The sequence below is a fragment of the Acinonyx jubatus genome, chromosome A2, assembly GCF_027475565.1.
Source record: "Acinonyx jubatus isolate Ajub_Pintada_27869175 chromosome A2, VMU_Ajub_asm_v1.0, whole genome shotgun sequence".
Taxonomy (NCBI): Eukaryota; Metazoa; Chordata; class Mammalia; order Carnivora; family Felidae; genus Acinonyx; species Acinonyx jubatus.
In genome coordinates, this window is record NC_069383.1 from 42,059,893 (window position 1) to 42,075,349 (window position 15,457).

General features: G+C 44.8%; 1 protein-coding gene across 1 annotated transcript in view; it reads right to left on the bottom strand.

Moving 5' to 3' along the window:
- Positions 1-15,457, bottom strand: part of EEPD1 (endonuclease/exonuclease/phosphatase family domain containing 1) — a 112,134-nt gene that overhangs the window by 39,516 nt on the left and 57,161 nt on the right. The window contains exon 3 of the mRNA XM_027075262.2: positions 3,179-3,230. Within this exon, the coding sequence (XP_026931063.2) occupies positions 3,179-3,230 (52 nt within the window). The remainder of the gene's footprint in view (positions 1-3,178; positions 3,231-15,457) is intronic.

Genomic DNA, 15,457 nt, shown 5'->3' on the forward strand with positions numbered 1-15,457 from the left:
AGAGATGGTGACAATGAATGATTCTCCTCAGGACAACTTCTTGGACTTCAGTGCCCACAACTCAATGGGTCTTGTTCGAATGCAGACTGATTCTGGGGGCGCCTGGGTGGCTCAGTGAAGTGTCTGACTCTTGATTTCAGCTCGGATCATGGTACCTCAGTTGTGAGATCTAGCCCCATGTCAGGCTCCACACTGATAGCACAGAAACTGCTTGGGATTCTCTCTCTTCTCTCTCTGCCCCTCCCCCCTGTTCACGCGCTCTCTCTCTCTTTCTCTCTCTCTCTCTCTCAAAAGAAATAAACACTAAAAAAAAAGAATGCAGACTGATTCCGGTGTCTGGGTAGAGACTGAGATTCTGCCTTTCTAATAAGCTTCAGACGCTGCTGATCTACAGATCACACTTGCAGTAGCAATGCTCTCCTGCTTACTAAGAACTCATCTTGGTGGTTCTTTAACTTATCCAGGTGGATGAGAATCCATATGTCACAAGGCTCTTTGGGAATGTATCTTATTCCAGCATATGAACTGGGCCAATCTTGCTGCAGAAGATGGTACCGTGGCAGGTAATATACCATGTGTCACTCAAAGTGCCACTGACTACCAAGCTCGTGTCAACTGGCTGTTTCTGGACTTTCCTCAAAATGTTTCCTACTTGGGGGCACCTGGGTGGCTCAGTCAGTTAAGCGTCCCACTTTGGCTCAGATCACGATCTCATAGTTCGTGGGCTCAAGCCCTGCGTCGGGCTCTGTGCTGACAGCTCAGAGCCCGGAGCCTGCTTCAGATTCTGTCTCCTTCTCTCTGCCCTCCTCGGCTGGCACTCTGGCTCTCTCTCTCAAAAATAAATAAACTTACAATGTTTCTTTCCTACTTGTCTGGCACATAGAAAGCTCAACAGAGGCCCGTAGTATAAATGAATGAATGAACGAATGAACAAAGGAAAGATGGAAGGAAGGAGGACACTAAGTGAACTTGGCTCCCACCCTGCCTCTGTGCATATTTGGACCATCTTGTAAATCTTTCTACTTGTCATGTATGGAGATAGGGGAACAATTCAAAACCATCATCAGCCTTGGTGAGAAACGGGAAGGAGGAGGAGATGGGGAAATAATGCGTGTAGCCAGTAACTTATGGGGATCATTGAGCCCCGGGCACAGAGTTAAGTCCTTCACATTGACATAACTTCATCTTCTCAAAACCTCTGTGAACTGGGGATTATAAAGATTTCCACATTATAGACTGAGAAACTGAAGTACAAGAGGGTTACTAACCCAAGACACCCCAGTGAGGAAGGAGGAGGCAGGCTCTGGGCCCAGGCTGCTTGAGCTGCACATTATACACCCCTCTTCACAGCAGCCTCAACACTTAACCCTCAGGGCAGCACTGCTACCCCCCACAGCAAGCCCTGACCCCCTTCTCTGCTATATTCCACAAGCAGTTAGCACCCCAAATTGGCTTGCCTGTGCGGCTTCTCCAAACTGAATATTAACACAGCATTAAAGACCTAATTGTTGCCTGTGTTTTTATTATACTGATACACCTTAGCACACGGACTCCACATGTTTATGAGCTTTGTCGGGTGGTTTCTGCAGTTTCCCTAATTGAAGAGCAAAACAAACAAACAAACAAACAAAAAACTGTAGAGAATACTGAGAAGAAAAACTGTTTTTGGAGAGCGCACTTTTACAAGGTTTCAAGAACATACAAAGAATCTTCATATACTCCTTCACCCGGAAGGGCCACCCGCCTGCACTCTGCCCCATTTGCTTTATCATTTATACTTGCTCTTTCCCCCTCTGGCTCACATATGCACACATAGATCTCCACTATTTTGTTCTGAATCATTGGAGAATAAGTTATAAACAGCACACCCCTTGATTCCGAAATACCCCAGTGTATAATTCCTAAGAATAAGTCCATTCTCTTACACGTACTAGTCATCGACTCCGGGAAAAGTTCACGTTGATCTAATACTTTAATCTAATCTACAATCCACATCCAACATTGTCATTTGGCCCAAGGATGCCTTTTCGAGCTGGACCTCATACGTTTTAATGGCTGGATGTCTATTAAGAATTAATACAAGTAATTAAGAATTAATATGAGTCGAGTGCTTTGGCATTTAGAAAGCCCTTCCACGACACCAACTCATTTGGTTCTCATGGTGCTTCTCTGAGGTCAGGCAGGCAGCATTATCCCTGTGATGAAAATGAGGCTGAAGGAATGTTACATTCAGAGACAGAGCTCAGCATCCCCTCCCCTCACATCACTGCTTGGTGCTTAAACACTTTGTTTTCATGCCAACCAGCAGACTGATCGCCAATCCAAACATTTAAAATTCTATAAATACAATAATATTGCTTCACTGTTTATATCTCTAACCACTTTCTTTTATGTTAACATTATAGATTCTAATTACTGCCCATAGCTACATACTGAGGAAGAGTCTGAGGTGCCCCAGGAGAGCAGCTTGGTATGAGTTGGGAGGCCCATGGGCTGGCCCTTGGCCTTGCCCAATCTGTTTTCCAGAGCCTGCACCACCATGTGCATAGAACTTGAACTCATAACTGGCAAAGGATCCCCAGATGTGTGCTTGGCTTGATCACAGAAAGCTGAGACACTGGATATCTCTTCCAGAACACAGTGAAACCTAAGTTTCAGGTGGGGAGGGAATTTGCTAATCTTCACAAACAGCCTAGAAAGATCAAACTCGTGAACTTGCCTGCCGAACAGAAGCACTGATTTCGGAAATGGAACCAAGAGGTTCAAATCTTTACTCTGCCACTTAGCTAATTTTCCTTGGGCAAGTTACCTAACTTCGCTGGGCCTCCATTCTACCGTCCGTAAGCCCAGATGGCAACAGCCACAAGCAGAAATGATGTGCGGCGGCCAGCATGGAGTCTGGCCCATTGCACGGTGTTAAGAGGAACAGAAAGCCTGCATGGCGAGTCCCTGCTATCACACAACCCCGAAGGAGCCTTGCAAGGCTGAGTTTGTAACAGGATGTGAGCAATGTGGGGAGTTTTGGTGAAAATTCTGTATGGTTCTCTGACTGTTAAGAACACAAACAGAGCCACTCTGCAGTAAGTGCTGTCCCTGGCGACAGGAAGCTGAATTTTTCCTGCGTGTGGCACTCCGCTCTAAGTTAGTGAACGTGGGGTAGAAAGAATAAAGTATTTACCTTTTCCAGGGCCTCTCTGTCAAGTAGTTCCTGCACAGCTAGAAGCTTGATGCTGTAAGAAAAAATGGAAACCACACTTGAGAACAAATCATTTCACGTCACCAAGCATTAGCCAAGTCCCGAGAACAAAAGTTTGACGTGTCAGCCTGCATTTCTGCTTAGTCCCATCCAAAATCAACCTCTGCTTTGAATTGAAATAACCAATTCAGAACTATTAAAAATATTTCTAAATTGTACAGCTGATTTCATCATATGATCCAGAAATTTCACTTCTGGGCACATACCCAAAAGAGTTGAAAATAGGAACTGGAACAGATACTTGCACACCCATGTTCATAGAGGCATTAGTCACAACAGCCAAAAGGTAGAAACAACTGAAATGTCCATCAATGGATGCATGGATAAACAAATATGGTGTATACACGCAATAGGATTATTTCTTTTTAATGTTTATTCTATTTTTAAGAGCAAATGTGAGCAGGGGAGGGGCAGAAAGATCCGAAGTAGGCTCTGAGCTGACAGCAGTGAGCCTGATGTGGGGCTCAAACTCATGAACTTTGAGATCATGACCTAAGCTGAAGTCAGACGCTCAACTGACTGAGTCACCCAGGTGACCCTGCATGCAATGGAATTATTATTCAGCCTTAAAAAGAAGGAAATTCTGGCCCATGCTATAACACAGAGGAACCTTGAAGACATTATGCTGAATGAAAAGCCAGACACAGAAGGACAAGTATTGTTATGATTCCACTTATATCAGATACCTAGAGTAGTCAAATTCAAAGAGACAGAAAGTAGAATGGTGGTTACCAGGGATGGGGGAGGAGGGAAAGGGGAGCTGTTGTTTAGTGGGTACAGGGTTTCAGTCGGGGATGACCAAAAAGTTCTGAAGATCGATGGCGGTGATGGCTGCACGTTGATATAGATGTACTGAGATGCATGCCTATACATGGTTAAATTAATAAATTTTATGTTATGTACATTTCACCAAAAAAATTCTAAAAATCATGATAGCGGCTTCATGTAAGGAATATGAACAAATTCAGAGGAATATAAAGAAGAAAACAGTTGCCCATGTTTAGAATTAGTCTTCCCTTGATGTCCTTTTGATGATAACAAGCCAACAGCTAAATTCGCTGCTTATAAACATGGACGGCTCAGCTGCTCATCTGTTTACCACACAGTGATCAAGCCCTACAATATGTGGGTGGCCAAGGGTACCCAGGACTGGGACATGGTCCCAGCCCAGGAGGAGCTCACAGCCTCTTGGAGGCCACAGTCAGACCACAGTCAGAATACAATGTGCAGGGTACCAAGTAGACAGGCCAAGATGCAGAGAGAAGCCTGGCCCTGGCAGAGAACAAGGAAGGCTTCCTGGAGGAGGGTCTGGCTAGCCTTGACCTGGGAGAAAGGCGACCCACAGAGGGACAGCAGAGGCAAAGGCACCAAGCCTAGAGTAGGGGTGTGGAGTGTACACAACCCGCCCGTTTCCAGTTTAGGGGCCAGAGCTGTAGCCAGCAACTCAGATGAGAGAATTCAGAAGTGGATGCAGGATTTACAGGGAAGATATCTTTCCCTCATGGCATGCTGCTTTTGACATGTCTGTGGACACATGGAAGGACTCATCAGTACATGGACTCATCAGTACATGGAAGGAAGCATGAGAGCTCACTGAGATTGTTCGGGGAGTGGGCCAGCTTCCGATGGTACATGACGCTCCCTCCCCACTGAGCTCATCTGTTTATGGCCACTGGCCACTGTGTTCTCTACCTCCAGCCAACCTGCACGGGTTCTCCAGAGTAGAAATGTCCCCACTGCCCACCTATACCAGGAGCCTCCCTCCAAGGGGGTCATGCTCATGTTAAGATTCACCTTAATTTACAGAATTCTTTTTTTTTTTAATTTTTTTTAACATTTATTCATTTTTGAGAGAGAAATAGAGAGTGCAAGTGGGGGATGGGGCAGAGAGCGAGGGAGACACAGAACCTGAAGCAGGCTCCAGGCTCTGAGCTGTCAGCACAGAGGCCCAATGCGGGGCTCAAACCCAGGAGCTGTGAGATCATGACCTGAGCTGAAGTCGGATGCTTAACTGACTGAGCCACCCAGGCGCCCCCAGAATTCTTTAAAGTATCTCCATATGACTAAGCAAGCACATCCAACCAAATGCAATGGTTTACATAAAAGCAACTCCAAGAAGCACAATAAAAGTTTTAAAGCTTATAAGACACTGTGACCACTGCTAACAATTTAGCAAATATAGGAGCTCAGAGGACTCTGGGCATTCCCTCTGCTCCAACCACACTGACTCTCCTTCATCTCTTGGACATTAGTTTTGTTGTTTGTCTGGCTTGGGTCTTGCGCAAGATCTTTCCAACACTGACGCTGTTATATTGTGTCATTCTGGGCCAGATGTGAAGGCCACGTCCTCTAAGCAGCATTCTCTGGACACCGAGGTCAAGCAGTGTCCCTGATGATCACATTTTATTTTCTTCAGTGCACTTGCTGATCTCTTAAAGCATTTATTTCTTGGGGTGCTCTTGCTTGTCTCTTTCCAAGCAGCATGGAAGCTCCTGGCACCTGGGGGCTCGAGGGTTTTCTCACTACTACATTTGCAATGTCTATCACTGGCACGTGGAAAGCACTCAAGGAACATTCACTGACCGACTAGCAGGGCCCAGTCGATATTACAGCTGACCCATTCCAGCTTGGATCTACTGGCCAGGCCTTAGTTTCTCCCTCTGAAACAGAATGCCTCAAACAAGAATACTGTGTGTGTTTTCCCTTGGTGACAGGCACAACATTCCTGTGCAAATGCCTGCCATTAATGGGACGTGCCTGGTGGCCGGTCAAAGTCACTGGCTACTCCTCAGCACATTCTGATTCCCAACACATGAATCTAAATTCCAGGCCACCAATTTGGATGGCGACTTACATGCTGGGTTAGGGATTTCCAGTTGCAGCTCAAGTTTCAGAAGCTTAAATTGCTTCTGAAATAAGCACTGGAAAATATTTCTACCAGAGGAAATTTTTCAGTGGTCTCTTGTTCCTGCCCTTATCCCTGGCTATGAAGTCTGACTCCAGATCAGATATCAGACATCCACCGAGTAGAGGAAAGGTTTAAACACTGTTAAGATCTTCAGCTCTCTTTTCCTCTCTGCTTGCAAAGATACTGCCCTCAAGCAACTGTAGAACATGAGCTGAAAATCAACAGTTTCAGGCTCTACAGGAAAATGAAATTAAAACAGGGGCGCCTGGGTGGCTCAGTCAGTTGAGGGTCCAACTCTTGATTTCAGCTCAGGTCATAATCCCAGGGTCATGGGATCAAGTCCTGCATTGGGCTCTGCAATGAGTGTGGAGCCTGCTTAAGATTCTCTCTCTCTCCCCTGCCCCTCCCCCGACACTCTCGCTCAAAAAAAAAAAAAAAAAATCAATGGATTCTCATTTAAGTCAAAGCCTGAAGGATTCCTGTTCTCATTGCCTTCCTTTGCTCTTGAATGGGGGTGGCAAATATGTGGCATGCCTATCGCCCCTCCCCAACCCTCTCCACCTCTTTCCATAAACTCTGCCCCATTTAACTTAGACACAGGTTCAGGATCCTTCTCAACACTCCAGTAAGGCACAACCAATCTACTCAGGTTGGCACATGAGATTACACTGATTTAACATCTACTCTAAAACTAATACCAAAGGGTATTAACATATGGACGGGTCAGAAAAAAACAGAGGCATCCCCACACTACTAAAACGCAGCACCGTGAGATGAGATTGCTTTACGGGCAGGGGGAGAAAAGATGGAGAGAAGGTGAAAGGACACTCAAATCCATACGGCTTGAGTTTCAAAATGGAAAGAACACATGCTAGTAAGTGAATGCTACAGCGGCTTGTAACATGGGATTTCTTCAGGGAGCTGTGGGGCTTTTTTCCTCCTTAGAGCTGTAGTCTTTAAGAGTATATGAGATGCTTCCTGTTATATAACTATTCCTAATGTTTTTTCTTACTTTATTGGAAACTCTCCAAGTTTGGGGTATTTATTTCAGTATTTATGGTATCAGATTCTTCTAACACATCAGATAGTCCCTGGGATGAAATGTCATTCAGACCAAGGAGCAACAAACCCTTTTACCAAATCCTCCAACTGGCATTTCTTAGCCTCATCTCTCAGTCTGTTTTTTTTTTTTTTAATTTTTCTTAATGTTTATTTATTTGGAGGGGGCAGAGAGAGGGAGACACAGAATCAGAAGCAGGCTCCAAGCTCCAAGCTGTCAGCACAGAGCCTGACACTGGGCTCTAACCCACGAATCCCAAGATCATGACCTGAGCTGAAGTCAGATGCTTAACTGACTGAGCCACCCAGGTGCCCCTGTCAGTCTGTTTTATTCCTCCCTCCCTCTCTCCCTTCTTCCTCCTCTCCCTCCTTCTGTCCTTTTGCTACTTCCATGAATGTATATTGAATACCTCCTATATTTCAGAAACTGCCAGGCACCACAGTGACAAAGATGAACACATACTGTCTCTGCCCTCAAAGAGGCTAGGATTCTGCTTTGGCATGTGCTGGGGAGATGTGTCCCTGAGACTCTCCTGCTTCTGTGGACCGGCAGAGCTGGACTAAAGAGGACATATCTGTTGGGCTGCCTGGGGCTTGGCCAGCATCCTCTGAAAACAGCAGGGCTCCCATCAGATGGAATGACATACAATTTCTTTTTCTGCACTCCATTGAGAACAGAGGTAAATAACAAATGCAGCTGGCAGTGCGATTTACTTAGAAAAATGACAACTTTATGGACAAGTTCTGAAGTCTAAATAGACGACACTTAGACCTAGAATGCATGCAATTAATGTTTGTTTAACTAAGCTACGAGGAGTAAGGTAATTGAGGGCAAGGTCTTATTCAGCTGGATAGAGCCTGGTACAGTGAGGTCTATCAAGGAACTAGAGGTGGCAATGGGGAAAGTGCCACCAAAGTGCTTTTGGTGACACCAAAAGCAGGGAAGAAAAGCAGTAAAGTTGAAGAGACAGAAGTTGGAGGGCACCTCTGCAGTCTCGGGTGGCTTAGGACTGCAGAATGAACCTTGATGGCCCCGAAAAGGCAGATAAGAGGCAGATAAGATAAAAGACAGATAGCTCTATGGGTGCTATAAAAACACTTAAAGGACAGCTCCCAACTATGCAGAAACTCATGCAGCCAGAACAGATTATAGCCTGAAGGGGCATCAGAATCAAGAATTCACTCTAGCTCCCTTTCTCTGAGGATTTTGGCACGGAGTTTCCACTGCATTTGTGAAGTGACACATGATAGCGCACGAGACACAGCAGCATTCGATAAATGCATAAAGGATGGATATATAATATGGTGGAGCCATTCACCCACCACATGGATAAAATATTTAAGGGTTATGTATTATGCACCAGGCACTATTGGGCGCTGGGGATTCCGTGATGAGCAAGCACAGCATCTGCCTTCAAACTCCTGAGTGTAATGGAGGAACCAGGTATGTACATCAGCCACAAGACGAGCACTCTCAAGGATGCCATAAGGCCCTTTGGAAGGGCATTACACAAAGCTGGCAGCTCCCTGGGAAGTGACTTCTAGACCAACGCCTACAGGCTTGCAAGGCTGAGAGGTCGAGTGGGAGGAAAAGCATGAGCCAAGGAACCGGGGGACAGAGTGAACATGGCCCACCGCCACCCCAAGACTGAACACAGACCAGGGAACACAGGGGCAGGGGAGGGTGGGATAGATGCTGAAAAATGATTCTGCAGAAACAAGTGAGGCCAGGCCTGCTTAGAGGGTTTGTTAAGCCACATTAAGGAGTTTGGACCGCACCTTTTTTTTTTTTTTTTTTTTTTTAGTTTGAGAGAGAGAGAGAGACAGAGCGCAAGCAGAGGAGGGGCAGAGGGAGAGAGAGAATTCCAAGCAGGCTCCATGCTCAGTGCAGAGCCCGACTTGGGCCTCAATCCCACCACTGTGAGATCACCACCTGAGCCAAAATCAAGAGTCAATTGCTTAACTGACTGAGCCAACCAGGTGCCCCCGGACTGCACCTTGAGGGCAAGGAGTAGCTAGGGATGAGCTAGGGCAGTGGTGTTGTAGAGGGCCCAAGACACTCAAGATGCCCAATAAAGGTATAAAAATGGCTCTGGTGTGAATGACTTGGGGTGGGTCAGGTCAGGGTGGGGACAAGAGTGGAGGCAGTGAGACCTGAGCTCTGCACCTGGCATACCAGCCCAAATTGTCTCTGGGACAGGGAGCCAGACAAGTGAAGGAGGGGTTTCTGCTTGCGTCTTCAGCATCTGAATCTCCGTGACAGCAGAAAGGACACTGCAGGCAGCCTTCCAGCAAGGGACAGGGGTCCCAAGAGCAGAATCGGGAGAGGAGGTGGAATCGCAGCCAGTGGCCACAGGTAATGACGACTCACTATCCACATGTCCCCCCACAGGACATGGGAGCCACTTAGGAACAGAAACTATGTCAACCCAGTTGTCTGAATGCTTCTCCCTTTTTCTTTGAAGGAAGGCTCCACACTAACTTCCCCTGAACAAAGTAAGGGAGAGCTCTCTCTTGGTCATCAAATTTTAGAAGAGGCCATGGATGTTAGATGCAAACTTGTTTTCCCTGATGCTTTATTTTCTTCCACCATTAGCTCAGGGCTGGGCAAACACAGCAGACATCCGCCTCTGGATATTAGTGAGAACAGGCCGCAGGGAGAAGGCAGGCTCTCAGGGAAGGCACTGCTTTTCTCAGATATGTCCTCTTCAGCATCTCCTCCCGTCGCCGCCAAGCACCTGCTCGCCATCTCATCCTTCCTTTCCAAAGCCAGGCGCTGAACTAGAACATCAGCACCAGATCAATCTATGTGGTATTTAGCTTGGGTAGCTGTTCTTGGCAGGTCTGAAAAAAGTGGTCTGCCAAACGGTGGGCAGGAAACTTCTCTGATGACAGTCTCATGGTTTCTGTGCTATTTAGGTTTTCAACTGCTTGAATCAATTACAGTAATTTCTATTTCTTACAAATTTCTTAGAATATTGACCAAACCATTCAGATTTTCAGATTTTGAGCACAGAATGGTACCAACCATCACTCTTAACTTAAAAACAACCTCTGCTTCTGTGCTTATGTCCTCTTCCTGGTTCTTTAATGCATGTAAATATTTTTTCTCATTTAAAAAATTAGATTTGTGAGAAATCAGTCTACTTTGTTGGTCTTCTGGAAAAAATACCTCCAGGATTCATCAATCCTACCTTTTTTTTTTTCCTAATTAAGTAGGTCAACATTTACCTTCATTAATTCCTTTCTCCAAATGTCTACTGTTTTCTTTTGTTTCTCTATTTACCTTCTTGAGTGGGGTATTCATATTTATATTTCTTATATAAAAGCCATGAATTTTTCTCTACGTAAATATTCATCTTTGTTTCAAATTTCATTATGTACCTTCCTTGTTACCTTCCACCAAATCTACAGTTGCAATTTGGGTCTCTTATTGGAGCCCACGGTTCTTTGGATTGTATTTTTCTATCTCTAAGTAATTGGGATTCAAATTTTATCATTTTGTATTTTCTATAATTCTACTGCACTGAAGTTAAAGGAAGCACCCTGTACATTTTCTGTTTTTTAAAATCTCTTGATAATTTTTGCAGGGTCTATTTTATGATCCTTTTCTACTTCCTAGGTTTGAGTAGTTCTGGAACTTTTTTTTTTTTTTTTTGATCTCCCAGTGTGTACCTTTAAGTTTTCATATTAGTGTGGGGGATTAGGGAAGGGCTCTGCAGTCAGTCTCCCTGGTGTACAAGCTTAAGGAACTTTAAGAATAGTAAGTGGGAGGCAGGGAAGGGACCTGGCATCCACCCCTGTGACCTTGACCAGAGATGACACAGGAGAAGTATTTAGCACACTGCTTAGCTCAGGGTAAACTACCATCAGTGGTGGATATTGGTACTAATATTGTTCAGAGCCTTTCTTTAGCTATTAATACTCCTCTAAAGATCAGAATAAAGAAAGAAACACCTTTTTTGTGCTACCAACCCATTTCCAGACAAGCGCAACAAACCTTTATCTCCTGCTCTCCTTTTGATGTCATTTAACAATAGGCTACAGTTTACTTCTCAGGCAAGGTCACTTTGTCATTGTTCCATTCTATAGCTCTTCTTAAGGACAATTTCTGACACTCATATTTGCTTGATAACCAGACTTAAAATAATAATTTAAATTGCTCTCTACGTCTACTGATTCCTGGGCTTGTGCTACCTCTTCCTGAGCAGTATTTTGTTTTATCTCCCGAACTTCTACAACATATCTTTAAAGTAAATTTTAAAGTAGGAGCCCCTGGGTGGCTCAGTCAATTGAGCGTTTGGCTCTTGATTTAGGCTCAGGTCATGATCCCAGGGTTGTGGGATCAAGCCCACGTTGGGCTCTGCACTGAGCATGCAGCCTGCTTTGGACGCGCGCGCTCTCTCTCTCTCTCCTTCTCTCTCTCTCTCTCCCTCTGCCCCTCTCTCCCACTCATGCTCTTCTCTTTCTAAAATAAAAAATAAATTTAAAAAAATAATAAAGGAACATGTTTATATGTTTTCCAAGCCCCTGCATGTCCAAGAATGTCTTTCTGATCAGCTTCATACACAAAAGACAACTCAGCTGAGTGTGAAATTGTTAGGTTACAACATAACTACCCAAACTGCATAGATGGTTTGCAAACTTACTTGATAATCAGAAGAACTTTTAATGTGTCCTATTTACAGAACCCACCTGGGGAGGAGTGATAGAGGGGCTGGGAAAATACCTGAATTCAAAACAAGACAAAACAAAACTCTCAGCGTTCTAATCTTCCAACAGCTTCCATAGACATAGATTCTCTATTACAAAGAACAAGCCTAAAGTCAACCTGATTTTTGTTACCCTTTTCCCTGTTTGGATTCTTGTTAACTTCCCCATCCCCCTTCATCCTTGTTATTCCCTGTGTTTCCCAGGCTATGCCCAGATGGGGGCCTCTTTTCCATGACAATGTTCAGAATGTGGTGAGCCAGCGCCTAATTCTCACACCCAGTCTCTATGTAGCTCTGGGAGGTAGCTGATGCCAGATCACTGATCTCTGTAATCACCAACACCAACAATCTAAATATGGGCTATCGGTTTGGTTTTCCACATCTATAACCTTGTCTCTTCTTTTTTCTTTTTCTTTCTTGTATTTTCCAGAATGATTTCTCAAAGTTTTTCCCCCCCATAACTCACATCACTGATTTGATTTCCCATAGCACTTGTATTAGTTTTCTGGGGCTGCTCTAACAAATTGTCACAAAGTTAGTGACTTAACACCACACACATTTCTTCTCTCACCGTTCTGGAGGCCAGAAATCTCAAATCAGTATTACTAAACAGAAATCAAGGGGTCAGAGCAGCCCCAATCCCTTTGGAGGCTCTAGAGGGGCATGTATTCTTTGCCTCTTCCAGCTTCTGATGGTCGCCAGCGTCCGTGATGTGTCTCCATCTCCATGACCACAATGCCTTCTCTTCTATCAAATGTCCCCCTGCTTGTCTCTTAAGGACATTTGTGACTGCACTTAGGACAATTCAGTGTAATCTCCCCATCTTTCAAGATCCTTAACTTAATCACATCTGGAAAGTCTTTTTTTGCCCCATAAGGTAATAAGATTTACAGGTTCCAGGAATTAGGATATGGATATCTTTTGGGGGTCATTATGCAGCCTACCACACATTAATACTCTTTATACTCCTGTTGTTGGATTTTGTTTCCTCAAAACCCTTTCCTTATTTACTCCATCACTTTTTAAAACTTTATTTCTGTTGCCCTTTCCCATCAACACATATTTTCCTTATGTTTTTCTGCCCCTGTTCGAGAGATGCCATGTCTTTTTGGAGTATGCTAAGGATGCCACACATTTCCCCAAAACTGTATTTTGTGGCCTGCTATAGATGATTTTCTGGGTCTTCCGAAGCTGCTGTCTTTATTTTGTTCTGCCGGACTTCTCCACAAAGTCCTTTTTTGTCTTATTCATCCATAAATAAGGAGAAGTTTGTCCTGACCGGTGATTGATTTTCAACAGACATTATGAGCAGACTGACAATGGTTCTGTTTTCTGCCCCTCTGTGTAAAGGATGAATCTCCTCCTCAGACCTGCTATGGAAGGGGACTGGCTGAGGGCATAGCTCCCAGCCAGCTCAGAACCTTCACTAGTGAGGTTCACCTCCTCCTCTGAGACTCTCAATCAATCCAAGATCGGAAGCATCCTGTCTGCCAGCATGTGCAGCTGTCAGGGCACCTTGCCTGTAGCACTTTGCTTTTGGGGAGTAGATTTACTAGAATGCACTGAATTCATGCCAGTTTCCCCCTATTTCCCATCTGGTCATAGTCTGATGTTTTCTTTCTCTACTTGGCAATGGGGGGAAAAAAAACCCAAAGAGATGGCTCTACAAGGGCCCACATACGAGGCCAGTAACTGAGGATGGCAAAGAAAGACTAACCAGTTGGAATTTGCTTTGAGTGCATGAGCCAGAAACTAACAATGAAAAAGGTATAAATTACTTTCTCACTTTTTTTCAGGCAGGGGTGGGGGGTGGTGAGGAGGGGTCTCCTCTTGGTGACCCTTTGTGTCATAAGCAACGTCCCAGAAAGGCTCCCTGAGACCAAGCACTGTCTGCCTCATCACTGTCATCGGTTGAGGCCTCCAAGATTCTGCCATTTGTCAGTCCTTCTCAGTTTTTGCTGGCCTGCGAGTTTTTGTTATTTTTCTGTGTCATAATGGCTATCTCAGCCAAACCTTCCAGAGATGGGTCTCTGAAGGGCAGGATAATGTCTAGTCTCTTGTTTTTAGCAATTGGCTTGCTCAGTAAATGGAAAGACTGGCTCTTCCTCAAACTGCAGGGTTCTTCATGCCCCACGTGGGGAAAAATATTCAAAAGACACCCATCTCCCTCAGTCAGATCTGGCTCTTCAGGGCTCCCAGAGCTTCAGGCTTCAGGGCTTCTGAGAACCTGGCAGGGTGCCCACAGGGTAGAATCAGGATAGTACCTTCCAGAAATCTCTTCAAGCACAAACCAGTGGGATGGCCAGAAGTGAGGAAGCCTGATTTTAACTGAAAACAGCTGAAGATGATCAGACCCAAGACTGGACAAGCTAACAGTGGAAGTGAGGTTGGCCCCCAACTGGAGACTGGGAATCACTTTTCCACACCTGCGCTTTTTTCTCAGCAGCAAACTGCCTACTTAATGCCACTTTTTAAAAGGTTGAAACATTTAACCTAATCTAAGGTCTGAAGCCCCACAGGAGAGCACATTAGAAAGTTAATAGCATGGTTTCACGGCATGAGAAAAAGCTACAGTAGACTGGGCAATTTTATTCATGGGGAATTTGGAAGAAAAGACACAGGAACAGACTGAAATGTTGACAGAATCAATGAACAGGAGAAAGGGATGTCGTTAATGGAATGTCTTCCAGACGTCAGGTATAGCACTAAGCCTTTACCACGTTATTTTCCTTTGACCTCGGAGTTTCCTTAGACCTCAAAGCTATGGTAGCCATAGCTGTGACAAACTGCAGACTCCAAAGCTAAAGAGTATTCAGGGATTGACTTGGCTTGCAATGCTACAATATTATTTTTTTTACTCCTGGCTTTGGGATGTTTTACCCTCAACTGAAGACTCAGGGATTTCAACTCCTATTTTATAGCTTCAGAGAGATTCGGTGTCTTGTGAAAAATCCACACGAGGGCAGGGAATTGCACCCAGGTCTGTATGATTTAAAAGTGCTCTCCACTTTTTATTCATTCGACAAATGTTTACTGAGCACCTACTGTGTGCCAGGCACGTTTCTGGGCAGCAGAGATAGAGCAATGAACAAAACAAAATCTTTACTCTCATGATGCTTCCATCTACTGAGGGGTAAGGAGTGGTGGTCTGCTGGCATATGTTTAGCCCCCGGCCCTAGGGGAGTGGGGCCTGGGGAGCCATAGCATTTGCCAATTTCCATGGTGTAAATACTACCATCAGAGCCCATTTCAGGCCACCAACTTGACATGACTAAACACAGAGATGGGAAGGGCACACCGTCTCACACCAGCTCCGGCACATCATTGTTGCAGAAGGATACTGCAACAAATCAGTATTTCTATTATATTTATGATAGATTGAATATGTAATAAATTATGTAATTATGTAATGTGCCTAGTGGTGATGAGTTTATAAAAATTAAAGGGGGGTAAAGGAGTAGCAAGTGGCCAGTGTGCTGTGAGGAAATCAGGAACACTTATCCCATGAGATGACCTGGATCA